The sequence below is a fragment of the Lynx rufus genome, unplaced genomic scaffold (assembly GCF_022079265.1).
Source record: "Lynx rufus isolate CCGP_SWC_20201006 ecotype Redwood Valley unplaced genomic scaffold, mLynRuf1.p SCAF_1, whole genome shotgun sequence".
Taxonomy (NCBI): Eukaryota; Metazoa; Chordata; class Mammalia; order Carnivora; family Felidae; genus Lynx; species Lynx rufus.
The window spans coordinates 144,583,613-144,611,481 of record NW_025814823.1 but is presented as its reverse complement, the minus strand read 5'-3'; the positions used below and the strand labels follow the sequence as shown (position 1 = coordinate 144,611,481).

Genomic DNA, 27,869 nt, shown 5'->3' with positions numbered 1-27,869 from the left:
TAAAAAGCTTCTGCACAGCAAAGGAAACAACCAACAAAACTAAAAGGCAACCAACGGAATGGGAAAAGATATTTGCAAATGACATATCGGACAAAGGGCTAGTATCTAAAATCTATAAAGAGCTCACCAAACTCCACACCTGAAAAACAAATAACCCAGTGAAGAAATGGGCAGAAAACATGAATAGACACTTCTCTAAAGAAGACATCCAGATGGCCAACAGGCACATGAAAAGATGTTCAGCGTCGCTCCTTATCAGGGAAATACAAATCAAAACCACACTCAGATATCACCTCACGCCAGTCAGAGTGGCCAAAATGAACAAATCAGGAGACTATAGATGCTGGAGAGGATGTGGAGAAACGGGAACCCTCTTGCACTGTTGGTGGGAATGCAAATTGGTGCAGCCGCTCTGGAAAGCAGTGTGGAGGTTCCTCAGAAAATTAAAAATAGACCTACCCTATGACCCAGCAATAGCACTGCTAGGAATTTACCCAAGGGATACAGGAGTACTGATGCATAGGGGCACTTGTACTCCAATGTTCATAGCAGCACTCTCAACAATAGCCAAATTATGGAAAGAGCCTAAATGTCCATCAACTGATGAATGGATAAAGAAATTGTGGTTTATATACACAATGGAATACTACGTGGCAATGAGAAAAAATGAAATACGGCCTTTTGTAGCAACGTGGATGGAACTGGAGAGTGTGATGCTAAGTGAAATAAGCCATACAGAGAAAGACAGATACCATATGGTTTCACTCTTATGTGGATCCCGAGAAACTTAACAGGAACCCATGGGGGAGGGGAAGGAAAAAAAAAAAAAAAAAAAAAAAAGGACGTTAGAGTGGGAGAGAGCCAAAGCATAAGAGACTCTTAAAAACTGAGAACAAACTGAGGGTTGATGGGGGGTGGGAGGGAGGGGCGGGTGGGTGATGGGTATTGAGGAGGGCACCTTTTGGGATGAGCACTGGGTGTTGTATGGAAACCAATTTGTCAATAAACTTCATATATAAAAAAAATAAATAAATAAATAAATAAATAATAAAATAAACATTAAAAAATATACTTTTATAAAATGGAGGAATGTATATGATGTCTTTATATTTTGTATAAGGAATAATTTCTTAAACATGACAAAGTGCTAATCATAAAATAAATTATGAATAAAAAAAAAAAAGATGAGTAATAACAAGCATTGGTGAGGACATAGGGAAAAGTGAACTCTTGTACACTATTGGTAGGAATATAAGCTGGTACAGCTGTTATGCAAAACAGTACGGAGGTTTCTCAAAATATTAAAAACAGAGGGATGCCTGGGTAACTCAATCAGTTAGGCATCTGAGTCTTGATTTCAGCTCAGGTCATGATCTCGTACTTCATGATTTTGAGCCCAGCTCCATGCGGACAGTACAGAGTCTGCTTGGGATTCTTTCTCTCCCCCTCTCTCTGCCCCTTCCCCACTCAAGCCTGCACTTACATGCTCTCTCCCAAAGTAAATAAATCAACTTAAAAAAAAATTAAAAACAGAACTACCACATGATCCAGCAATTCTAGTGCTGGGTATGTATCGAAAGGAAATGAAGTTAGTATCTGGAGGACATTAGAATTGTACCCGTAAGTTTGGTATCTGGAGTATGTACCCAATCAACTGCATTTTTCCTGACAATCTTCATGGCATCTGTACAGTCTTCATGACTGGGACTCTGCCACAACTTTCCCTTCAGTAACCTGATTAGGAATGGGCCTCATCTGGAAATGCAGTTCAGCAGTGCTGGCCTTCTCCCAAACTTGGAGCAGGCCTCTTGCAAACTGGCTGGCCAGCTGATATCAAGAATCTACCTTGCAATAATCCACATTGTCACCTTCCAAACCCTGTGTACTGCCACTGCCTGGGACACACTGCTCCTGGAGCCCATACCTGCTTCAATGCTGACGCTGGTCTGGCCAAGCCAGAGATGGCCCGAAATATCCATCTGGACATTACCAGTGATTGCTGGTCCCTGCAGCTCCCTCAGGCATGGGATTCTTCCTGGATCCATCTCCTTTTCTTGCTGGCCTGCCAGTAAGGTTATAGCACTACCTTGAAAATCTTGTTAGAAAGATTATGAAACATTCAAAATCCTATTGAGTAGTCAAACACTATTTAAAAAGTATTGTTCTTTTTAAAATTTAGATAGTAAATTCCGATAAACTCTGTTTTGAGACATTCTTGAGAATTTCACTGTGTTAATATTTCTGAAGGGATTATGGAATCAATCAAATGGTACCATATTCTAACTTCAAAAAGGCTGGAAACCAGGGGGCTAAAATGTGAGTGACTCAAAAGTGTAGCAACCAACCACTCCTCAGCTTGGGGAGACTATAATGACTTCTGGGTCCAGGGGTCATTGTGAGGGCTACTGTAAGAAATAAACTAAAGAAGGAATTAGAAATATGTCTGCCAAATGTGGGGAAGACATTTAACAAGCAGGAATAATAAATAGGTGGGAAACAGAACGGAGAGCCTTCGTGCAAGATCATATACTTAGAAACAAAAAACACATGGATATGAGAAGCCAGGTTGTAAGTGCTGTGAAAAACTCAGGGACTCAGTCGAACACATGTCACCCTAAACGTGCAAGGAGGCAGTGTTGTCAAGTATCAACAAAGCTAAATACTTTGATTCTGGGGAGATGATACACTTTCTATACTGATTAACAGAGAGATCCCAAATCACTAAGTTCAGTTCTGTGTATATGGTGGGAGAAGCAACCTTGGTTCCATAACTAAACCTAAAAAGTACCAACTGCCAAACAGTGGAGAACCCCAAAATTCAACAAAAAAAAATCAAAATTTATAGCAAGTATTCATTAAATGTTTATTACCTGAATGCATGACAAATAATTTCATCCAACAATTTCTAAATTGCTTAAAACTGTGACATTATTTAACTTTTCAAATTTCATATCATCTTATTCCTTCTGTGCTCTACTTTCTAAAAGCCTGATGATCTTTTCTATTTCTTATCAAAAATTCTTATGCTTATAGTGAATAAACTGGTAGCATTATAAAATTATTTTAGTTCAAATGGAAAGGTACACTTCTGCTAGACATCTCACTCAGCTGCAAATTAATCTGAACTGGAACAAATAAAAATATGAATTAAATTTTTATGTCACTCTCTGAAAGTTCGTGAACTATATTTTACCACGTTAGGTTTCATTTAGGAGGTGTGATTTTATGTGAAGCTTACTGTTCATGAAGTTTTCTAATGATAGAACAGAAGTCTTAATATTCAAACCTGTTTATACTTTTGTAAGACAGCATGACAAGAACCTGGCACAGACTTTCTACACAAAAGGCCTATTTCCAATGGGAATATACCATAGTTCTGATTTTATGCTCACATCACACAAAGATAGGCTGTTACTGGACAGTTGTTTTGTACAGATGGCATTTTTAACTCTCCATGTTTTGTTCACAAGTGTAGTCTTCGTTTTCATCAAGATGAGAAGCCTGAAATTTCTTCCACGTCAAACTCGTCTCTCCACTTTTGCAGGCCTTTTGCATCATTTATCACCCATAACTTTGCAAAACACTTTAGCCTTTTCCTGGAGAGAAAATAAAACATGATTTATTTTATAAATGAACTTGTTGGGGGACAATACATCTCACTGCAAGCTATAAAAGGTCTATGACTTTGGAATACCAGGCAGGGCTCTGGGGTTAGGAAGTTGTGCCAGCGCCAGCCTTCTAGTGACGCTGTTATGATCAAGGACTCAGGCTGCTGACTGCCACTACTGCCTCCAAGGAGGGGAGAGCCCAGCTTGTTCTAACTCAGGCCACAGGCTATGCTCACAGGATGAAAAGTAAAACAAATTTAATAACGTAAAGCTAGCTATTGAAAGAGCAGAATGCCAACAGAACACAGACATAATTTTTCTGTAGAAGAACTGCTAGGTAAGTGTTTAGGGTCTGGAGCCAGAGTACCTGAGTTCCAGTCACTGCTCCGCCACTGAATAGTTATGGGACCCTGGTTTCCTGGTTGATTTCCTACCCTTGCTTGGCCTCGTTTTCCCAAACTACCGTATGGGAATAATGACAGTACCTACCTCACAAGGTTGTCGTAAGGATTCAGTTAAGGTATGTAAAGCAGTAAGAATAGTAACTGGCACTGTGTCTAGGCTGCTGCAAATGACTGCTTAGACTTGTTTCTGTGCATAGCAAGCATTCAATAAATATTAGCTACTCTAACAAAGCTACACAAATGCACAAGATTCCCCTTGGTTTCTTTGATCTTGCCAATGGAAGTGATGTGATAAACACTTTCAGTAGAAGGTAAAATAATGAAAATAGTGTCCTAATAAATGATCACCCCAATGCACCCTAATAAATGATTCCACCCCAATGCAACCTCTTCTGACAATTCTCTATCTTGTCCAGATTATAGATTTCAAAATATTAAACAGTAGTTGGAAGAGTTAAACTATTATAGTCTGTGAATTTTATTGCTCTTGCTATTATATAGGATATATAGCAGCAGTAAGTATAAACTATCATATTTTATTGCCACCTTGCATATATGTCCCTTTGTAGTAAAGTTTTATTCTAGTTTCTCCAGGGAAAAAGAAAAATAATAAAAGACAATAAAATAATTTTTCTTGGACTTTGCAGAGAACTAAGGGCTTATCTTTAAACTCTCATAATAAATAATTACTGTTCTAATTGGGCATTGTGGAAATGATCCAAAAGAGAGTGTCAACAGAAGAAGCTGCATGTCATTTATACTATTCCAGCACTTGGGACTTGGTCAACCACCATTTACCATTGCAAAGCGTAGAGTGCCACGGCAGAACCACAGGAGAAAGGACCTGGAGGAGTTGGCTGCACAACTACACTGTAGTACACAAGTTGGCAATTGTTTAACTAATACTAGGTATTACTATTTCAGTATTTAAATTTGGTTATGATTTCCAGGACTAAAAATGTTTCTTACAGTATGGTGACCAGACAAGATTTTCTATTGACCAACAGTCTGTTCCCTCATGCCAGGGCAGTAATGTCTTGTCCCGGGCAGATCAGACTCTCCACCTAGTACAGGGCTGGGGAAGGAGATGGATGAAGAAAGAGCTTATGTCCTTTTATAACAAAATCTTGTATTTGGGGGAAAAAAAGGTACAATTTATTATTTTTAATAGGATATTTTCCTAGGAATATCTTCTTTCCAAAGTATATTTATTTATATTAAGATTAGTTAATACACTGACTATATACTGGCTGGATATCAAGGGTAAAAAGTAGAATACATTCACATAAACAGTCTAGGTGACAGAAAGAAGGCAGTTTAGAATGAAAATCTTGTCACAAAAGAAGTGACAAGGGGATACTGACTACAATTACGTAGTTCTATGATACCATTATTTTCATTCATGTCCTGACAGAATTTTTAATTTCTGAATGCAATATAAGAATAGAAGAAGTACTCTAAAGGTTTTAAATGTCGTTTCTTTTAGTAATTTGCTATATAACTGAATGTTTTAAGCAACTAACATGTTGGCACAAGTAAGGAGTTAACTTAGTTCTTTAGAAAAATGACTGAAAAACCAATTTAGCAACTCAACAGATAAAGATCTGAGCAGAGAAGGCGGACTGAATTCACATGAGCTTTTCAAAGATCTGTTTTCATTTTATTGTAATTAAATGTTTCAGAATATTTGAAGAGATGTTTAAAGGTGAACCTTATGTTCATTTACAGGACAATCCTCTTCCTGCTGGACAACGTGGAAGGTTTATGAACCAAAAACTGTTAACACAATCATTCTGACCTTTTCATATTTACTAATCCTTCTAATTCTTTTGACTTGCTAGCTGCTTTCTTTAAAATTTCTTCAGGAACATCTGCTAGTTTAGCCACATTTAGTCCATAACTCCTTGCTGCAATTCCTCTGGTTATTTGATAAAGAAATGTGACAAAATCAGGGACTTGTTCTTCACCTACAAATTAAAAAAAAAAAAAAAGGAGATAAAGGAAACCATGCCTGAAAGCTGAAAGTAGAAGATTAAATAAGACCTATAAGTTCTTACAACTTCAATTAAAATTTGCAATCTGAAAAAGAAACACCAAGGGGCGCCTGGGTGGCACAGTCGGTTAAGCGTCCGACTTCAGCCAGGTCACGATCTCGCGGTCCGTGAGTTCGAGCCCCACGTCAGGCTCTGGGCTGATGGCTCAGAGCCTGGAGCCTGTTTCCGATTCTGTGTCTCCCTCTCTCTCTGCCCCTCCCCCGTTCATGCTCTGTCTCTCTCTGTCCCAAAAGTAAATAAACGTTGAAAAAAAAAAAAAACACCCAAAAGCTCACCTAAAAGCGTTTTTGTTGTTTTTTTTTTTTAAGATTTTGTTTTTAAGTGATCTCTACACTCATCATGGGTCTCGAGTTTACAAACTCGAGGTCAAGAGTCACATGCTCTACCAACTGAGCCAGTCACGTGCCCCCACCTAAAAGGGTTTTTAACAATGCTTTGGGGTAAGGTAAAGATTTATTTCATTTTACGCTGCTGGCTAAAAAATTTGGACTCTACTGCTATTATCAGAAAGAGAATAATTCTGATACATAGTACAATATAATTTCTCCTTTAAAAGAGACGAAAAAAAGTTTTTTAAGTAAAAGAATGTGCTCGCTAAATGGTCTTGTATGTAATACACTCTGCAAAGTAAAATACATAAGACATATTTCTAAGAATGCTAAAAACAAAACAGCAAAAACACATAAAGAAATACAACATGTTACACAGTTTAATAACAAGACTGAGAAATTCCGGTTTATTAAATATACTGGGTTAACTAAGAGTTCTATATTCAAGTGAATATTATTCAGTACCACTCAGCTCCCACTTAGGACTAAAGGGTTTATTGCCAGCTGTCAGGGAAGTTGTTAGCCCACAATCTTCAGCTATATCCCCTTTTTGGGAGTCACCTCAGCTCAGTCCCAGACCTGCTTCACCCGAGGTCATGTCCTTTCTAGGGTAGCCTGCACCTCAATAGGTAGCTATGGGGGTTGGCAGACAGCTTCTAAGGTGGCCACCAAAGAGCCCTGCTTCCTGGTACTCATGCCCTTGTGTCATTCTATGCCCTTCAGGGTGGGCAGAACCTAATGACTTACTTCTAATGAATAAAACATGGCAAAAATGATGTGCTGTCATTTCTTTTTTTTTTTTTAACTCTTATTTATTATTGAGAGACAGACACAGAGCATGAGCAAGGGAGGGGCACACAGAGAGGGAGACACAGAATCCACAGCAGGCTCCAGGCTCCGGGCTATCAGCACAGAGCCCGACGTGGGACTCGAACCCATGAACTGTGAGATCATGACCTGAGCCAAAGTTGGACGCTTAACTGACTGAGCCACCCAGGCGCCCCATGCATTGTCATTTCTAAGATTGGATTACAAAAGACCATGTGGCCTCTGTCCTGGGCACTTTCAGTTTCTTGCTTATTTGCTCTGAGAGAAGCCAATTGCCATATGATGGGCTGCCTTATGAAGAAGCCCACGTGGAAAGAAACTGATGTCTCTGACCAAGAGCCACATGAGTAAACTTGAAAGTAGATTTTCTATGCTTGCCAGCAGTCATGTAAGAGGTCTGGGAAGTAAACTCCCCCAGTCAAACCTTGAAGTGATGACTGACCTAGCCAACCTTGATAATAGTCTTGTGAGAAACCATGAGGTTGAAGTGTCCATCTAAGCTGTCCCTGGATTCCTCACCCAGAGAAATGATCAGATGATAAATGTTTACTGTTTTAAGCTATGCTGTGGGGTAACCCATGAAAATATGTTTGTTATGTGACAACAGCTAACTAATAAGGAGTAGAAAGGTCACACTCCCTCTCCCCAGGTTGAGGTAACTCTGATGGACCAATCCCATCTCACAGCTCTCTATAAGGGTGGCTGAAGCCAGCCCGGTCCTACCCAATCCAGCCCTCAGGTGTTGATCATGAGAGCACTCCCAATCAACACCTGGCACAGAAATCTCAGAATCTGCTCCCTGAGGAACCCAGTCTACCACACAAATACATGCACATAAATTAAAAACTTCTAAAGAACTGGAATATAATAAAGTACAAAAATATAAAGATAAAGCTGCACAGTTTAATCTTTGATAACTCTAAAGCACCTCAAGATTATGCAGATTTTATTATGAAATTCAATCTAATTTGCACTGTGTTGCCAAAATGCCCAAAATGAACCAGATTTTTAATGATTTCTGAGACCCTATGTTTACTAAAACTTATTGTAATTTTATCAAGAGCTTTTTCTCATATATTATGTCATTTGAGAAATGTGTATGCTTTATTCTTTTATCAGCTAACAACTAAAAAGCATAACCAAGAAAAAGGATAATGGAATATTCTTTAACCTCCTGGAAGAATTCAGCAACAAATAACACTGTTCTAAGGCTGAAAGTGGGAGGTGGAAAGAATGCTGGCACTCTCAGGAATACAGACTAAAATTCTCATTACAAAGCACTAAGAATACCTTTTGACTCCAAATAAAACTCAAGGAACACAAAGAGCAGGTGAGGAGGTGGGTGGAAATAGACTAGGAAAGAGGCATGAAGAAACCAGTGCCTGCTAACCTGGGTACTTTTTTGTTACTCTTTGCTGCTCACATGACCACAAGTGAAGTAAACAGCAGCAGGCATTCAAAAAAGCAAACTCTTCTCATCCTTAAAACAAAAAAGTCTTTATCACTTCCACTGGCTTAGTGCTAACTAAAGTCCCTACCTCAAGCCTCTACTCCATAACCTAGCCTCCATGCTAGTCCTTGTCATTCATCTGTCTGTCCATTCATTATCCATCCACCCATCCATCCATCCATCCATCCATCCATCCATCCATCCTATCCTTTCCTGAAAGCCTACTAAATGTCACAAAACCCCCATAGTTAAAATTTGCTTTGCTGATGGCTTTTTTTCTTCATATATATGGCTATACAATGCTTTTTATATCTAATATAGCTATACATTTTATAGCTGTATTATATATTAATATATATTAAATAAATTATTAATTATATATTAATTGATTATATATTAATGTTTGTATATAAATTAGAGTAAGATAAAGATTTACAAATAATATATAAATATATAAACACATTTAAATAAAAATATATTTTATAGCTATATTATATAAAATATTATATTGCTCTAAATAAGTTAACGTATCTCAGTACAAACAGGTGCTGAATTTGTCATCATATACTGGTCTCTACCGTAGTACTCATTATGGTAGTTTTCACACCATCAAGGTAAATAATGTGACCACTCTTCCATAATCACATTAGGGAGTTTTTATAGTTATGTTGTACATCAATACTGTCCTTCACGCCTCTTAGAGAGGAGAAGGGGAAAGAGTGTGTGTGTGTGTGTGTGTGTGTGTGTGTGTGTGTGATGGCAATGTGGAGGCAAGAGAGCTAGATGGGAGAGAAGACAATAAATAAAAGTGCTTGGCTGCTAGGAATTTACCCAAGGGATACAGGAGTACTGATGCATAGGGGCACTTGTACCCCAATATTTACAGCAGCACTCTCAACATTAGCCAAACTATGGAAAGCGCCTAAATGTCCATCAACTGATGAATGGATAAAGAAATTGTGGTTTATATACACAATGGAGTACTACGTGGCAATGAGAAAGAATGAAATATGGCCCTTTGTAGCAACGTTGATGGAACTGGACACTGTGATACTAAGTGAAATAAGCCATACAGAGAAAGACAGATACCATAGGTTTTCACTCTTATGTGGATCCTGAGAAACTTAACAGGAACCCATGGGGGAGGGGAAGGGAAAAAAAAAAAGAGGTTAGAGTGGGAGAGAGCCAAAGCATAAGAGACTCTTAAAAACTGAGAACAAACTGAAGTTTGATGGGGGGTGGGTGATAGGTATTGAAGAGGGCATCTTTTGGGATGAGCACTGGGTGTTGTTTGGAAACCATTTTGACAATAAATCTCATATATTAAAAAAATTAAAAAAGATAAAACTGCTTGGTGGGGACTTCACTTATAAGCTATAACCATTTCCTAAAAGGATACTACTGAGAAGTTTATGTGACATTGCTTAGAGTCAGTGAAAGTAATAATTCATGTTCCTGCTTGTTACAAGGGAACTTAACAAAATTTGTTTGAAAGCCAAATTTCTCTAGGCAGTTATTAAAGAGATGCGTGCTGATCAAATAGTTTCTGAAGTCACTTTTGGGACAGATTCATAAAATTTAGAGGTGGATGAAGTTAGGTAACTTTTCCAAGAATTTATAGACTAGAATAAAAATACATGTTTCTTACTACCAGTTAATTGCTTCATCTACCTCACTATGGGAAATTAGAACACAGTATCTTAGAAGCCACCCAAAAGGCCTGTGGGGCACTTGACTGATGACCTATGCAATGGCCTCTAATTTAGACAGCAGAGGAGTTAGGTTAGAAGTAATGGATGAAACACAAATGTAGCAGGAACAACACTGGAAGTAATCAGACAATGGAGTAATGCTTCAACATGTTGAGTGAAAGCTACTTTCAACCCCAAATTCCTAGCTAAATAATAAATCAAGTATGAAGGGATACTGAAGACATTTTCATTCCTGCAAAATCTCCATTTACCTCCTTAAGTTGTATTATTAGTAGGGCATCCAAAATCTTTTCCAACCCCAAGAAAACCCTGATTTTATATGGAATTAACTCAAGGAATAATGTCCTCATACCAAGCTCCAAAAATTGATCCTGGTTAATCTAGGCTAATCAAAGTCATCCTTGCCATTCTCACTTCTAGGAACTGGTTTAAGAATGAGCATGTGATTCAATTCTGAAAAGGAAATGGGACAGTGATGAGAAGCCAGTGAGCATGTGAGAAAAGTTCTCTTGCTCCTAAGAGTCACAGGAAATGCTGGTCCCTTTTTGTCCTTTGGACAGTGTCAGTTCTGGGTTTGATACATGAAAGAGCCACAGCCACCCTGTCACTAGCCTGATGATAAAGCCAACAAGGCAGGAAAACAGAGCCTAGAGAATTGCAAAGAAGAGGAGCTGAAGCCCACTCTTCCTCTGAGGTTCCTGTAATGTGAGATTATTTACATTCTTGTGAGTGGAGCCCTTGTGAATCCAAGTGTTCTTTTACTGGCAATCAAATGCACAGAAGGTGGGATAAGAGAATTCCTAGGATGCTGGTAAAGGCAGGTCTCAGGACAACAGCTGTGCAGCAGGGCTGGGGAGCAAACAGTTCAGATGAGCAGGACAAAGGGCTCCAGGAGGAATGGTGGAACCGATAGTTCTGTCATCTGGAAAAGTGCCTAGAGAGGCATTTTACAAAGCTATTGGAAGGTTCAGGGAGAGTTAGATACAGACTCAAATAGAAGAATGAACTGAAAACAAGGCAATTATTACCTTCAAAAATACAAAGAACAAAAAAGCTGCAAGACAAAGAGAATGCACTTGTCCTCATACGTGGCTCATGAGTAAGCAATCCTTACTGGCAACAACAGTGAAAACTATGAAGAGGAATGAGACCAAAGGCACCTGGAATGAGTACAGTGGAAGGTCAAAGCAGGGAAGGCTGCAGACTCCCATCCAGCACGATGAGAAGCCAAATAGTAATGTGTCAAGGTGATGAACCCAGAGATAGGAAGATCAGCCTATTATTTAGAGAAATGGAAGAAAGGAAAGAAAGAGTTGGAAGCAGCCGCCTTGGCAATGGATGGGGAGGGGGCATGGGTGAAGGCCAGAAGCAGAGGTCTACCGCCTGTTAGCCAGAGCCTTTTAGCATTATTTAATGCTTAAAATTATGCTCATGAATAAACATTTAAATCAACAGGATAAAATGCCAAAACACTTATGGCTTAGTAGTCTGTTCACATAAACGCTTATCAATGACCCTTCCCTGATGGTGAACTCTTATTTATCCCACTGGGTTTTAGCTTATAAGCTCCTCCTGTCATTTTGGATGCAGATTAATAGACATGAAACTGCTTCCACGAGAGAATTTATGATGTGTTTTTCAAGGCTGCGTAGTGGTGAAAGGCAAGGATTGCCTAACATTACATTTATCTCAGGTCGAGGGCTTTGTTTTATTTGGGCCAGCTGCCTGATTTCTTTTTCAGGTCCATCTTTATTACTTTTCCAAAATAAAATTTGGACTCTGGAGTGTCTTGGATAATGAATTTTCCATTATAGCACAGCAACTGTGTAAACCATCACTGGCCCAAAAGTTGGGAGCTTAAAAAAATTACTACTGAATAGGAAAATAAAATTATACTAAAATTGACTACATTACTTAACAGCACTTGAATTTATTTCTACTGGCTAATGATGTTCTTTTTCATGAAATGTCTCAGTCGTGTGACACTAGTACGTAGTGGAAAGGGTAGGTAAAATACTGTAGGCCCCACATACCATTTTCACAGAGTCGAAAAGAACCTGCAAGCAGATTTTTGATTCTAGGCTCAGTTCACCCAAGTGGCCCACAGGGGCTGGCCACTTTACCTGAGATTCAGTTTCCTTGTCAGGTTAAGATAAAACATATGTCCAGTATAGGATACTGGGGATGGTATTTGGGGAAATACAATGGACATTTCGAAAGGTGACTAATACCCTTGACGGTTAGGGTATCTTTCCTGAGATGCATCTAAGAGTAAAACCTACACGTTGCCCCTGACCCCATCTTCTTCTTGTAGTAAAATGAGGTAAGAAAGACCAGAGAAGCACTCAGAGGTTGTGAAGATAAAAGTACATTCTCCTTGACCCGAAGCTTAGAGAAAATGAATTTGGACAAATGTCATTTATAATCAACATTCACAGCTTTTACTTAATAAGAAGTTCATGTACATATGATTTTTGAGTTATCAAATATGAAAACTAAAAACATTCCAGTTTTACTTACTGCAAGCATTATTTCGTACCTGGATCCTCTTTGCTTTCATCCTCATTGACCAAGAATCCCATGTGATAATTTCCCACCTGTTGTAAGTAACTTTTTTCTAATTCACAAACTGGTGGATAATGGGTGACAAACAAGGTTAAGGATTTCACCTAAAGCAGTAAGACATAATAAATGTTATTTTATTTTTAAATTTTATTTCAAACTTTTCTTCAATTTAGTTTTGAAAAAGTTCAAAACTTCATGAACATTGCAATGAATGTTCATTTTTCTTTAGCTAGACAACCACCTGTTAATATTTTGCCATAACACACACACACACACACACACACACACACACACACACACACACTCTTTCCTGAACCATGTGAGAACTGCAGACATGACACTTCATCCCTACCTACATACAGGAAAACCTTGGAATGCGAGTAACATGTTCTGCAAGACAAGCAAACATTTCTAATAAATTCTGACTTGATCAATGAGCCATGCCTTACAATATGAGTAGTACGTGACGCTCAATGTTACATGATCACATGGAGCCAATGCATCTTATCTCTCTCTCTCTTGCTACATGATTGTGGGTGATCGTCTCCCATGCTCAAATGCTTGGTCTCAAGACACTGTGTTTGGCACAGTCCTTTTTCAGAACACTGGAAAGTGCCCACAACCAGTTTATTTTTTGTCACTTCAAAGCACCTATGGACACTCTTGTTTTTCCATATAAGAGTAAGCTTAGGAATGCTCTGCTTCATTCTAGGTCAGGTTGTCTGCAGACATAGACTCTCTCCTCTGTTGTCTTATTGCCAGTTACATTAAATATAGTATATGATAAGAGTTTATTAATACTGCACCGTAGTCAACATTCGTTAGTGATAGTGAAAGTCGTCCTACACAATAACCCTCCTCTCTCTTGTTTTCAAAGATAAGTGCAGGTTAATTGGCTTATTTTTCTTTATATTTTGTATTTTCTTTATTATTTTATATTATATTACAGTATTATAATCATTTTTATATGAATATTTTTGGGTTGTGGAACAAATCATCTGAGTTTCCATTATTTCTTATGGGAAATTCACTTTGATATACAAGTGCTTTGGATTACAAGCATGTTTCTGGAATGAATTATGCTCACAAACCAAGGTTTTACTGTACTTAGAATACTGTCTTCTAAGAACAAAAACATTCTTCTACTGATTTAATCAGAATTATTACAATCAAGAAATTTAACACAGGTATATCATTATTATCTAACATGAGTCCACAAATTTCCCTAACTGTCCCAGTAATATTCTTCATAAATGTTCTTTGTATTAAAAAAAAAAATCAAGGATCATGCCATACACTTAGTCATGTCTCTATAGTCTCCATCAATCTAGAAGAGTTCCCAGCCTTTCTTTTTCATCTTTATGACATTAATGTTTTTGAAATATCCAGGAGTTGTTTTGCATAATGTCTCTCAATTTGGATTTGGCTGATTGTTTCCTCCTAATAAGATTAAACCTTACTGCCAGAAATATTACACATATTTATGTGGGTGATGTACTCATTTCAGTACATCATATCAGGAGGCATATGATGTCAATTTGACCCATTATTGGGGATGATAAATTTGCTTATTTGGTTTAAGTAAGTGCCCAGAAAATTTCTTCACTATACTAACACCTCTCTCCTTTGTAATTAATAAATAACTTGTGGAGTAGTACTTTGAGATTGTGTGAATATTCTTTTCCTCAACAATCTTTCATCCAAAAGTTTTACCATCCATTGCTCATCACTGCCTGAATGAGTTATTATTGCAGTGACTCGTAAATGCTGATTTTAAAAAATTCTCTCTGTATTTATTAGTTGGTATTCTATAAAGAGGAGCTTTTCTTTCTCCTCACCCTAATCCCATCATTTTAAAGTTTACTTTTGTTTTGTTAGTATTAATATGGATTTGTGGATTTGTAATAAGCATTATTTTAAAGCACACATATTATATATTCTAGAAATCCCAAAGTTCTTAAATCTTAAAAGAAGCTAACACCAAATCTTGGTCTAAATATTAGCAGAAGAGGGTAATTAAATCAAAGAACTCCAGGTCTGATTCATCTGCCAATCACCTCATTAAAAGTCAGAACATGTGCCTTCTCTCTCATAACAATTAAAAAAAAAACAACCCCCCTCCCCCGAAAAAACCTATTAAGGCAGGATTTCTTTGATGAACTGCTCTTAAAATCTGCCCTGAAGGGTCTTCAGACCAGCTGTCTCAAGGATGTCCATTCCCTGAGCTGATAGGCATTTCTAACCAGAAGACCTAAGGGTTTGGGTCACAACACAGCTCTCCTCAAGGCCATTTTCAGCTCGCAGCCGAAACACACAGCTTCTTAATTCCTCCTCTCTGATCTGTTCCCAGTGTCGGCAATCAAAAGATACCATGAAAATAAGGATTTTCATCCATAAAAAGCATAGAGATTCTTGCTCCAGAAGAATCCTCTTCAATGACTTACCTCTAACATAAATTTTATCTAAAAATAACACTTTCTTCATTAATATTTAAGATGTCAAAAAACTGCTATAAAAGCAATGAGAAGAGACGTGACAAATTTAATTCTGTCATAATTTGTTCCCAAGGGTTCTAAACGGATCTTTAAGATATTGCCAAACTGCTTTTGGTAGCTAGCCCCCAAAACAGCCACCAAGTTCTTCACCTCCCAATGTTCACACTTGTGAACCGCCAGCACCAGTTTGCCAGCAACGAGTGAGCCACAATGGAAGAAGGTCCTCCATCATCAGTCAGGCCTTCAGATGATGTCAGCCTTGCCTGACAACTTGACTGCAACCTCAGGAGAGACGCTGGGCCATAACCCCCCAGCTAAGCTACTCTCAAATTCCTTACTTCCAGACATCATGAGAAATAACAGATGATTATTATTGTTTTCAGGCATTTAGTCTTGGGGTAATTTGTTATATAGTCATACTAACTGATATGCAGCCATACAGCAGGAACAATGAAACTCAGAGGTGGCAAATCCACTCTGTCATAATTCATTCCTAAAGGCTCTTAAATGAAGGTTTAAAATATGCTTCAAAATAAGGGGAGCCTGGGTGGCTCAGTCGGTTGAGCGAATGACTTCAGCTCAGGTCATGATCTCATACTTTGTGGATTCAAGCCCCGCATTGGGGTCTGTGCTGATAGCTCAGAGCCTGTAGCTTGCTTCAGATTCCATGTCTCCCTCCGTCTCTCTGCTTCTTCCCTGCTTATGCCCTCTCTCAAAAATAAATAAATAGATAAACATTAAGAAAAAAAATTTCTCTTAATGTTTCAGAAATAAATAAATAAAATGTGTTTTGGAGACAATGATAGGACTTTACTAATGTGTGATATGCAGTTTCTAAAATGATTAAAGAAACGTTCTTGAGCTCTTTTTGCAAATAAAGAATTTTTGTAAAGAAAAGTTAAAAGTACTTATTTTAAAGTGGAAAACATGCCATCATTAATTATGTAATCCAACTGAATGTTCAAACAAAAACTGAGGACCACAGAAGTTTAAAGAAAAGGTAGTTTATTTTTGTATTATATGTTTTGCAAAGACATAGGAATAAAAAATATGCTTGTATTGGTCATGTAAGGAAGACAGAAAAAGATGAAAATGGAGGAAAGACACAAAGTGTTTAAAAAGTGGAGAACAAAACAGACATAGAAAAATCTTAGAACAGACTAGGTACAGGGCAGGTGTCAAAAGAAGACAGATAGGGAGAGACCAAAACAAACAGAGAGAGAAAGAGAGAGCATTGATAAAGGGAAGGGGTGCCTGGGTGGCTCAGTCGGTTAAGCATCCAACTCTGAATCTCGGCTCAGGTCATGATCTCACGGTTCATGAGTATGAGTCCTATTTTGGGCTCTGCACAGCTCAGAGCTTGCTTTGTTCTCTCTTTCCCTCTTTCTCTCCTCCTCCCCTGCTCTCTCTCTCTCTCTCAAAATAAATAAACAAATTTAAAAAAGGGGGGGGGAGAGTTTGAGGGAGATGACAGGGATAGAGAATTCAACACAAACAAAATTTCACACTGAGATGCTCAGAACTGCACTATGGAAAAAACAGACATGGACTGAAGGAGTGAAGCAGAAAGATACAAAGATAGGAGATCAAAGGCCTTCTCTCAAGATCCTGTAGGATATTGCTGAAAAATGTACTTCACAGGTAAAAATGTCTCTATCTCCTTTTTGTCTTCTTCAAGGATTGGGTTGCAGGTGGATGGGGGACAGGCAGGGTCTCTGCTCTTGATTTAGTTCGCCAAGGATAATAAGAAACAGTTCTGGGTGGAAGTATTGCCAAGGAGACCATTATCCTACTGACCAGATTTATTTTGCTTCAGCAAAAGAAGACACATCAAAGAATTACAGACATTATGCAGTGCTAATCTATCTAAATTCAATGTATAGTGATTTAATGGTGAATTACGGGTATAGAGTCAATTATAATAATTAAAGATAACTTTGAATATTTAGAAGCTGAGGTCAGAAAAACAATTTGGATACTATGTACCATTCACATACAAAAAAGGTGTACAAGATACTCACATCTTTAATAAAATGCTCGAGTGTAGCATAAGCGATGGCGATTCCATCGTGGGTGCTTGTTCCTCTTCCCAATTCATCCAGGATAACCAAGGACTGGGATGTGGCCTGTCTTATTATTTCTGCTGTGTCAGTCAGTTCTTCCATAAAGGTACTCTGCCCTTTATATATATTATCTGCAGCACCCATCCTACAAATAAAATAAAAACACCTTGATTTTTCCTCTGAATTTCATTTTTAGGAAGCCAAGTATTACTTTGTGAACAATAAACATAAATGATCCCTAAGGGTCTATATACTTTGAGCCAATAATAACTGAAAACATACTAAACAAAAGAAAACATGTGTTGGATATAAAAGAGTGCCTAACATCAAATGGTACCTTCTAGAAACACTGTGTGCCTAACATTAAACTGCACCTTTTTGAAGCACTGTGGATAGAGTCTGAGGTACTGGACAGAGCTCCCCCAAAATAGGGAAACCTATGACCCTACCTTCTGAGCAGTCACTCCAAACCAGAATTTTGGTACTCACAAGGGAAAATAATGCTTCTCTGTGTTGCTGTGTTTAAATATCTATGAGTACTAGAATTAAAGACTTTTTCCTAGTATCTCAAGAAGATCTGGTACTACAAATTGAAGTACCATGTTGAAATAATTTATCTATAGAAGCTATAACTTTTTATTAGAATCACAAATGTTTAGTAATCTCTGACACCTAATACAGGTTCCTAAAGTAGACTTCATGGAACATAGTTCTTAGGGATGTCATGAAATGGGTGCAAAAGATGTAAGAGTTTCTTTCCTGTAAGACTTCTGTGATCCTTTAATATTCTACCACACATTGTGCAGTTTCTAGAAAAGTATCTACTATTTAGCATTTGTCTAACTCACTTAACTGTGGACACCTACCACTCCCAAGGCAACTGTGGCAATAATGGTCTACAGAGCATATTTGGGAAAATGTCTATTTAGTCCAAAAGGATTCTTTAAAAAAGGTGGGGGAAGGGGGGAGAATCATTAAGCAACAGCCACTCCAGGTCATACAGTTAATAGCAAAACCTAGATTTCAGGTGTTTGACCCGCTAACCAGCTTTGTGAATTCTGGTAACTATTTTCTCAGCAAAATACCTTCATCCATGTAGTTTTGCTACAGTAGTTCACATGTCACCTACATACAGCAGCATAATGGTACCTTTTCTTTCTGGGGAAATTCATGGTGAAATCCAGCCTTACCCATCTCTGGGCTTGAGTCTTGTTCTGGGCAGGGAGAATGAAGTATAATGTTTTCCCCACAGATATGTAGAGCCTTAGGAGAACTGCTCCAGGAATCAGTGGAATTTAGAAATTAGTGGCATTTAGTTTTACTGAAAGTGTTTTAATTTTATCCATTTTAAAATCAATAACTATAAAACATAATTTCTGAAATGTTGCTAACTTATGAGCATCTTGGCTATTTCCTCAAAGTTCAAATACTGTTATTTATCTCAATTGTCAATGTTTATTGGTATTTCTCCCCACCAAAAAGCAAGATTAAAGTTTCCTATCTCTGAAACCATTCTGAATTCTTCAGAATCATGTTTACCCTCATTTAACATGGTTGCTTTTATTCCTGACAGGTTGCAAGCTGACAAAAAGAATAAATCTTTAACTGATAACAAAATGCTCTGATAAGGCAAATATTGGGGGGAAGGTCTTCGGTTCTCAAGAATTAGAATAACAGGCAGGCACTGAATAAGATTTTAATATAATAGTTTATGAGGTGCCTGGGTGGCTGAGTCAGTTAATCGTCTGATTTCAGGTTCATTCATGATCTCACGGTTTGTGAGTTCAAGCCCCACAGCAGGCTCTATGCTGACAGCTCAGAGGCTAGAGCCCACTTCAGATTCTGTGTCTCCTTCTCTCTCTCTGCCCCTCCCCTGCTTCTGTCCTTTCTCCCTCAACAATAAATAAACATTAAAAAAATGTAATATAATAGTTTAAGTATTACGCTTCAGTGCTTTCTAGAAACAGTATGCTAACAGAGTGGTCTGGTTAGAAATTTCATGAACCGTAGGGTGCTCTTGGGAAGATATTTTTAGGCAGATACACACGTACACACATAAAACACTTAGTATATGATAAGGAAGAGATTCCAAATCAGGAAGGGAGGAAAGAATGAATGATCAGTCAATAAAAAACATGCTAGCTAACTGGTTGTTTCAGGAAAAAAAAAAAACAACAACAGGTGTGACACTACTCAAACCATATTCCAAAATAAATTTACATGAGTTTAAAAGTTTAATGTAAAAAAAAAAGAAACCATACCAACAGATACAGGTGAAATTTAATCTCTGGATAGGTAGGTAGGTGGCGTTATAAACTTAGCACCAAAACGTGTACAGCAAACACCACAAACTGACAAACATATTTGCAACACATATAACAAAGGGTTAATATTCCTAAAAAAATGACTTGCATAAAGCTAAACAAAATGGTAAACATTCCAACAGAGAGATAGGCAAAGGATAAGAGTCAATTCACACATACAAAAACTAATGAAAATACTCACATATTATGCAAATTCAAACAGGAATAAAATGCTGTCTTACATATGCAATTAGCAAAGAGAGTAACAAGAATGATAACATCTACCACTGTCAAGAGTGTAGGGAAAAGGATATTCTTATGTGAGACTGAGAGTTGTTACAATCTCCCAAAACACAATTTAGCAACGTCTGTCAGAAGTTTTTCATGACCCATAAATTTCACTCTAGGAATTAATGCTGTGGAAATTATCACAGAGGTATGAAAAATGTGTGTACAAATATGTTTCTTAATGTTATCTAGTGAAAAACTGGAAAAAGCAAATGCCTAAGGAAAAGAGAAAGAGCAATAATACTTGGGTGGAAAGCTATGCAACCAGTAGAACTGGTACACTTAGAAATTAGACACTGAAAAATGGTCACAACATATGTGAAAACACTAGGTCACCAGAAAGTGTTTAGATTCGGTGGAGGGATCTGCTAGGCAAAGAGACCTACCCAACTGCTGAGCCACGTCAGTGTTTACAGCACCTGAAGCAGTGTTCTGTTCAGACAGATGGACAGCATCCAAAATTAAAGAAAAATTTGAGGACAGTTGAAGAAAACGAATGGTAGGAAAGACGAGGACTGAGAACAACCAACAAAACAACTACCACAACAGAAATGAATAAAAATACAATTCAAAGAACAGAATTAAAACAAACAAAACCTCTATTTGGTAGCCTCAGAAAGATTAAGAAACTGCAGCCTTAAAATAAAACAGCCCACCAAAAAAAGGAACAGCTGGAGAACAAAAAAATCTTGTAAATTAAAAATATGATCACTGAAAAAATTCACTGTATAGGCGGGATTAAAATTAGATACTGTGGAGGACCAAGATTTTAATCTGAAAGATAAATTCAAAGAAATATCTCAGCACAGTGAATAGATCAAGGAATGAAAAATACACACAAATAATTTTAACATGGAGGCCAGTTCCTAAGGGCTTAAAGTCCACCCAATAGGAAGTACAGAAGGCAGACACAACAAAAGTAGTAATATCATAGAAGAAATTACTGCTAAACTGAAACAAGGCATGCATCTTCAAGTGGAAAGTTTCCACAAAATGCTGAATAAGATTAATAAAAGACTTACACCTAGAAGCACACTGGTAAAATTTAAGAAACGACAGGAATTTTTTAAAAATCCCAAACACTTCAGGGGTACCTGGGTGGCTCAGTCGGTTAAGCATCGGACTTTGGCTCAGGTCATGATCTCACAGTTTGTGGGTTTAAGCCCTGCATCAGGCTCTGCACTGACAGCTGAGAGCCTGCAGCCTGCTTCAGATTCTGTGTCTTCCTCTCTTTCTGCCCCTCTCCTGCTTGTGCTCTCTCTCAAAAATAAATAAGTAAACATTTAAAAAAAACAATAAAAATAAATTAAAAATCCTAACACTTCAGAGAGACAGAGAGAGAGAGAGAGAGAGAAGAGAGAAGAGAGGAAAAACATTACTAACAAAGGGATGAAAGTAAGATGCTATCAAACTCCTTACCTACAATGAATGCCAAACTAGAAGATAAGGGAACAATTCCTTTACATTTAAAATCTGAAAGTTTATATTCATTTAAACTTCCAAAACAGATATGAAGACAAAATAAAGCTTATTTTAGACTCTGAAGAACTCAGAAAAGTAGCCACCATGAGTCCTCATGAAAAAACTGCTCAAAGAGAGATACAGAAGAGAAAATAGCATTCAAGAGAAAAACATGAACTATAGGGAATAACAAATGAAAAAAGCTGGGAAGAAATGAGAATTTTAAAGGAGGGATGCTTAAGAGGAGCCCCCATGATAGTCTAATGCCTTAAGGATTACATACTTCTTAAGCTCTCCAGTGAATGTGGATGTAACATATACATGAATCCTAATAATACAAATGTTGATTATTGGGTCCTTCTATTTGTAAACTAGCCTATGAAAGAGAACAAGATAATTACAGCAGGGCAGATGTTGGGAACTTTTGGAAAGGTAAAAGAACAGTTTTAACAACTGGAAGGGTCTTGGATTGATAAATGATTTCTTTGTATTTGTTGCAGGAAGTTCAACAGATATTGTCTAAAGTAAATAAATCTAAAATTAGAGGGAAGAATATTTTATAGACAATGTAATGTTAACTACCAGCAGAACAAAATAAGGAACCCTCAGAGTGACTACCTACTGCATAGGGCTAGGGCTCTGTGCCAGAGATGATGGGGAGTAGGGGGAGAGCCTTTTAGTTTTCAATTGTGTGCCCTCTGTACTGTTTGTTTTCTACCATAACAGGCATTGCTTCTACAATTACATACACACACACACACACACACACACACACACACACACACACATATGTATTTACTTATTTCTGAGAAAGAAAGAGAGAGTGAGGGTGGGGGAGGGTCAGAATGAGTGCTGACAGCAGCAAGCCCTATATGGGGCTCGAATTCACAATGAGATCATAACCTTTGCTGAAGTTGGACACTCAACCAACTGAGCCACCCAGGTGCCCCCGTAATTATACTTTTTAAAAAATGTTATACTATGGGGCACCTGGGTGGCTCCGTTGGGTAAGCGTTCAACTCTTGATTTCAGCTCAGGTCATGATCTCAGGGTTGTAGGATTGAACCCTGCATTGGGCTCCATGCCGACAGTGCAGAGCCTGCTTGGGATTCTATCTCTCTGCTTGCACACATGCATGCTTGCTCACTCTCTCCCTTTCTCTCAAAATAAATAAGTAAACTTAAAAATAATGTTATATTAGGTCATTTTTATTAAAAACTGCCTGTGCAGAATAAAATATAGAAAGTTATTACATGTTTACAGTTATTGTCTCAGGGTGGGGGATTACTGGTCAGTTAGTGACCCTTTCTCTTCTTCCAAGCACCTAGCAAAACATCTGATACAAAAATAGAGAATAAAAGATTATTGAATAAAGTCTTCTTTCCCAATTCCAGTGGATTAAGACATGGCTGTGTAAGTGTTCATTTCATTACTATCACTGAGGTGCCTTTAGGAATCAGTTCAAAATAAAATACAGAGTCAATAAGTATAGATATATGTATATAGATAAGGTCACTTAAATTTACACTTAAAGAAGCAAATCACATTTTACACAATAGAGATGTTCTGAAAGGCTGAGTTTTAGTCACTAGAGATATGTGAATTCTTATTTTAGGCCTTAGGCCTTGAACTTGAACTTTCTATATATCTGTTTCTTGGCATTAAAAAATTAACTGTCATACTGAAAAAGGAAGTTCTAGTCTATAAGATGGAGTGAAAACTTTTAAAAAGTCATGCAATTTATAAATTATGTAAGGTAGCTAAATATGGTAGAAGAGTGATACCTTGAGTGAAGAGACCAGCACTCTTGTCCTGTCTTGGTCACTAAGTACTGTGTCATCTTAGCCAAGTTAGCTTCCTCATCCTAGCTTTTCTAGGATGGTCCTAGCTTTTCTGTGTGGTCCTAGCTTCCTCATCCATAAAACGGCTAAGTTGGAATAGTAAACCTCTAAGGGCCCACCCTCTTCTTTTATTTTTCCTAAAATTTTTTTATCGTTTATTTATTTTTGAGAGAGGACAGAGCATAAGTGGGGGAGGGGCAGAGAGAGAGAGAGAGAGAGAGAGAGAGAGAGGAAGACACAGAATCTAAAAGCAGGCTCCAGGCTCTGCCTGACGTGGGGCTTGAACCCATGAAACTGTTCTTACCACAGTAAAAGAATTTTTGGAAATGTATAAGAAAAACAAGGTGTCTCAAATTGGACAAAAGCTTTTTATGCAATGTTAGTTAAGAGTTCATGTTAACATGAATGACTGTAAAAGCTCGTATGTACTTTAAAAAAAAAATCTTATTACTAACTGTTGAGTAAATCACTGACAACTGCTTCATGTACGTACCAACTGAGTCAGTACTATCCAAGAGGCGGCAGGATGATAATAGCTAAGTATACAAATCCCAGCTAGGACACTTTGGTTCCCCTATCTGTAAACAGTAACAACAATACTGCCTGCTTTTCTACTTCTTATGATGGTTAGGAGAAATAAATAAGTTAATATTTATAAATTTTTAAGAAAACAAACTTACAGTGGTTTCCTAACATCTGGAAAATAAAACCCTAAATTCCTAGCATGGTTTCCAAGGCCTCTGAGTACTCTGGCCCCAAACCTGTCACCTCTCTCCAATCTCATCTCCTTCTGTCCCTAGACCCCATGTTGTTGCCACCTCAATTCATACTTGCTCCCTGATATATGCCACATACCTTTTAAAGCAGAACAACTCTATCAAGATTTAATTCACACATCACAAAACTCACCCTTTAAAATGTATTTATAATTCAGTGGTGCTTAGTATATATTCAGAAAGTTGATACGACACACCTTTATCCCTCAATGTTTTCCTTCATTATTTCCTTAGCCTGGAATAATCTTCCCTCTTCTCTTTTCTACAAACTGACGGCCTTGTTTTCCACAAGCTACACTTACTTTTGCATTCCCCTCAAATGCTAAGCATAGTGTCTTGGACCAGGATCTTCAATACATCCTGTACATGAACTGACTCAGTCATGTTCAACTGCTGAAATTATTTGTTCCGAGGCTTGTAACACAACTTACCCAGCCAAAATGACTCAAGAGTAAACAAATTATGTGAATGTCTAAACTTCAAGTTAAAAAAGAGAAGTGCTGAGTAACCATTTGTGGGAGAAGTCTCAAGGAGTGAAAGGATTTAAACATCTGTTTTCCTTTGTGCTTCGGTATAAATTAGGGTTATCTTTGCACATTGTCACTGAGTTTATTCTAACATCACAATGTACAAATTCTAAGGAGCATAAATGTTTAAAGGACATAAAAAATTAACTTCTAATATTTTCACGGAATGTTTATTACAATTATATGGTACCCAGTAATTAAAAATTAGCACACAATCTTGATAGTATTCACTTGTATTTTCCACTCAATTTTAAAACACTGCATTTAAAACAGTAACTCAGGGGCACCTGGGTGGCTGAGTCAGCTGAGCATCTGACTTCGGCTCATGTCATGATCTCAAAATTCGTGAGTTTGAGCCCCACGTTGAGCTTACTGCTGTCAGCACAGAGCCCACTTTGGATCCTCTGTCCCACTCTCTTTCTGCCCCTTCCCCCCCCCCAAAATAAAATATTTAAAAATTAATAAATACAAGAGTAAGTCCAAATTTTACTGTTCATTATAACCTATATGATGTACAAATGCTTAAGCTATGCTAAATTTTTAGTGGTAAAGTCAAGCCATGCTGGTGAAGATTAATTTTTTAAAATGCTATTTACTTTGTGCTTATCCAAACTACCCTTTATCCTTGCTAAGGTCTTCAGGGCCTTTCTAACTGACAAAACTAACAGATCACCCATTCTCCATCCTGACCCTCTTAGATTTTATCACTGATGACCACAAATTGTTTTCTAATGATCTTAGCCAGGGCCCAGATAACCTCTCGGTCACCTTTTATCCAAAGCCTTTGCTCTCACTGAATTTGTCCTATGGGACCAGTCTGACTAGAAGGGATGTACACACCAAAATAAGATTGGTACAGACAGATTTACTCTCCCTTCCACTAATGTTTTTTTCTTATGTTCACATTCCCTACAGAGAACTGGGCCACTTCTTTCTCCAATGGTCCCTTCCACTTTGACAGAGGGAAGAGCCTGTATGATAGCAAAGCATTTCCTATCAGCAAGCCAAAAGAGTCAAAAAAGTCGTGCTGCTGGCCAAATTGGTAGTGATCCTTTTACACCGCCATTTAACACTTGAGGGAAAACACTTCGGATATCAAATGACTTTCCCAAGATGACATAGTGAATTTGTGACAGAGAAGAAAAAAATACACAGGCCTTCAGGTTTCTGGCTTGGAGCTGAATTACCCAGCGTGCCTCATGGTATTTCTGTCCTTAAGGAGAGTAGACCAGATTTCAGGGGCTCTTAGATGTATTTTTATTATGCAACAGTCCTAACTCTACTGTTAGGCCAGTGATTTTCAAATATCTTTTTATCCATTAAATCCCTAGCTCAAATTAAATTTCACAAAGAAACACACTACAGATTAGATAAAAGGAGTGCTGATTTGGTCAAGACACAGCACTATTAGGCCATCTTTCCTCATCCAGAGGGGGCTTTGGGGGACTCTAAACACCCTGTACAACAGTTTGAAAGTCACTGCCTTAGGAGGCAACAAATTGTCTATTACAATTCTATTTTTCCTCAGCACATGATGATCAAGTAACAATGCTGCCCAGCAGACACTGAAGAAATGCCAGCTTGTTAACCAGTAACTGAGGCTACTATGCAAAGTGTACGCTTAAAACTATGGGGAAGGTTTACTGATAAAAATATTTTCTGCTAACTTCCCTTAAGAAATACCATTTATTTTTCCAATAAATTTCAGCAGTATAATGACTTTATATAATTCTTATGGACACAGAATTTTATAACTAAACACATTTTCCTTTTCATCATGATTACTAATAACTGAATAACACCTTATAATAACAAATAACAACTCGCACTTTATCTTATGTTTCTATACTTACTTTCTCTTGGTTCCAGTGTCTTTAGATACCATTCTATCTCTTATTATCCTGCTATATTGTATATATCCCAGTAAATTACCAAAAATACACTTTTGAAGATAGTATAAATTAAAGAAGTTTTTATAACGTTTTATTAATTCAACAAGCATTTCACAAAACATAATACTGGATAATGATTCTGAAATTCTCCAAATGTTAAAATATGTTAGAGATTTAAGGAATTCTAGAACATGCAATTAGTATAATTCTGTCTATATATTCAAAGTAGTAAAAAATGGAAAACACATTCTTTAGATTTCATCTTAGAGTTATTTTGCTCCAAGTACACAGGTTACAGTTATGTGATTAAGAAAAAAAATCACTCTGATATTTTTAGGAGTGGCGGCTGACTAATCTTTCTAATCCCCTACTCCCTCCTCGCCTATTACCCTTATATAGGTCAACAAAGCTTAATAAAGCATTAATGGAGAAAAGAAATTAATACTTTTTTGTATCAGTTTCTAAAATAAAGAACACTTACATGAAAATTTGAACAAGAATTTGTTTTTATGAGATCTTGATATTTTGAGATAACATTCTAGATGTTTTTCAATGGTAGCTAATGGGCTGGACCTCTGTCCCCTCAAATCACAATTTCTGGGTCTTACACAAGGAAAATGCTAGCAAAAGGGAGAAGTACTGCAATAAACAAAGAAAAAGAATTTTTCATATTGAATGATCAGTACTAGAGCTTAAATATCAAAATTATTACATAGAGGCAACAATTACTATATTGCATTAGGACTTTCTGACACATTTGAGTGCTTTCAAGATTGTGGTTATATGCACGCGCGCACGCGCGTGCACACACACACACACACACACACACACACACAACCAGTTGACATTTTTCAGGTATACAAGTCAGTGGCATTAAGCACATTCGAATGTTGTGCAGCCATCACCACTATCCATTACCAGATCCTTTTCAATACCCCAAAACAGAAATTCTATACTCATTAAAAAACAAACTCCCTATGCTCTCCTTCCCATGAAGCCTGTGGTAATCTCTATTCTACCTTTTGTCCCTATGAGTTTGCCTATTCCAGCTTCCTCATGTAAGGGGAATACCTTACTTGTCTTCTAAGTGCTCTACAGAGGAGGACTTTTACGTTAGCTTATTTTGCCTTCTTTTTGAAATTGAAGATGTTCCTCTTTACTTCACTTTGCTAAAGAGTTAACAGAATTCTGTACTGTCTACATGTCTAAGCTTTTATTTTTTCTATATTTTGCAAATTTATAAAAGGGAAATAATCTAAATAACAAAGTATTC

At 37.5% G+C, this 27,869-nt stretch overlaps 1 protein-coding gene across 1 annotated transcript in view; it reads right to left on the bottom strand.

The window, feature by feature from the left end:
* Nucleotides 1-2,849: 2,849 nt before the first annotated feature.
* MSH3 (mutS homolog 3) overlaps nt 2,850-27,869 on the bottom strand; it is a 188,202-nt gene continuing 163,182 nt past the window's right edge. The window contains exons 21-24 of the mRNA XM_047088553.1: nt 17,467-17,653; nt 12,925-13,054; nt 5,811-5,979; nt 2,850-3,596 (exon numbers count right to left, since the gene is read on the bottom strand). Of these exons, the coding sequence (XP_046944509.1) occupies nt 3,488-3,596; nt 5,811-5,979; nt 12,925-13,054; nt 17,467-17,653 (595 nt within the window). The 3' untranslated portion in view covers nt 2,850-3,487. The remainder of the gene's footprint in view (nt 3,597-5,810; nt 5,980-12,924; nt 13,055-17,466; nt 17,654-27,869) is intronic.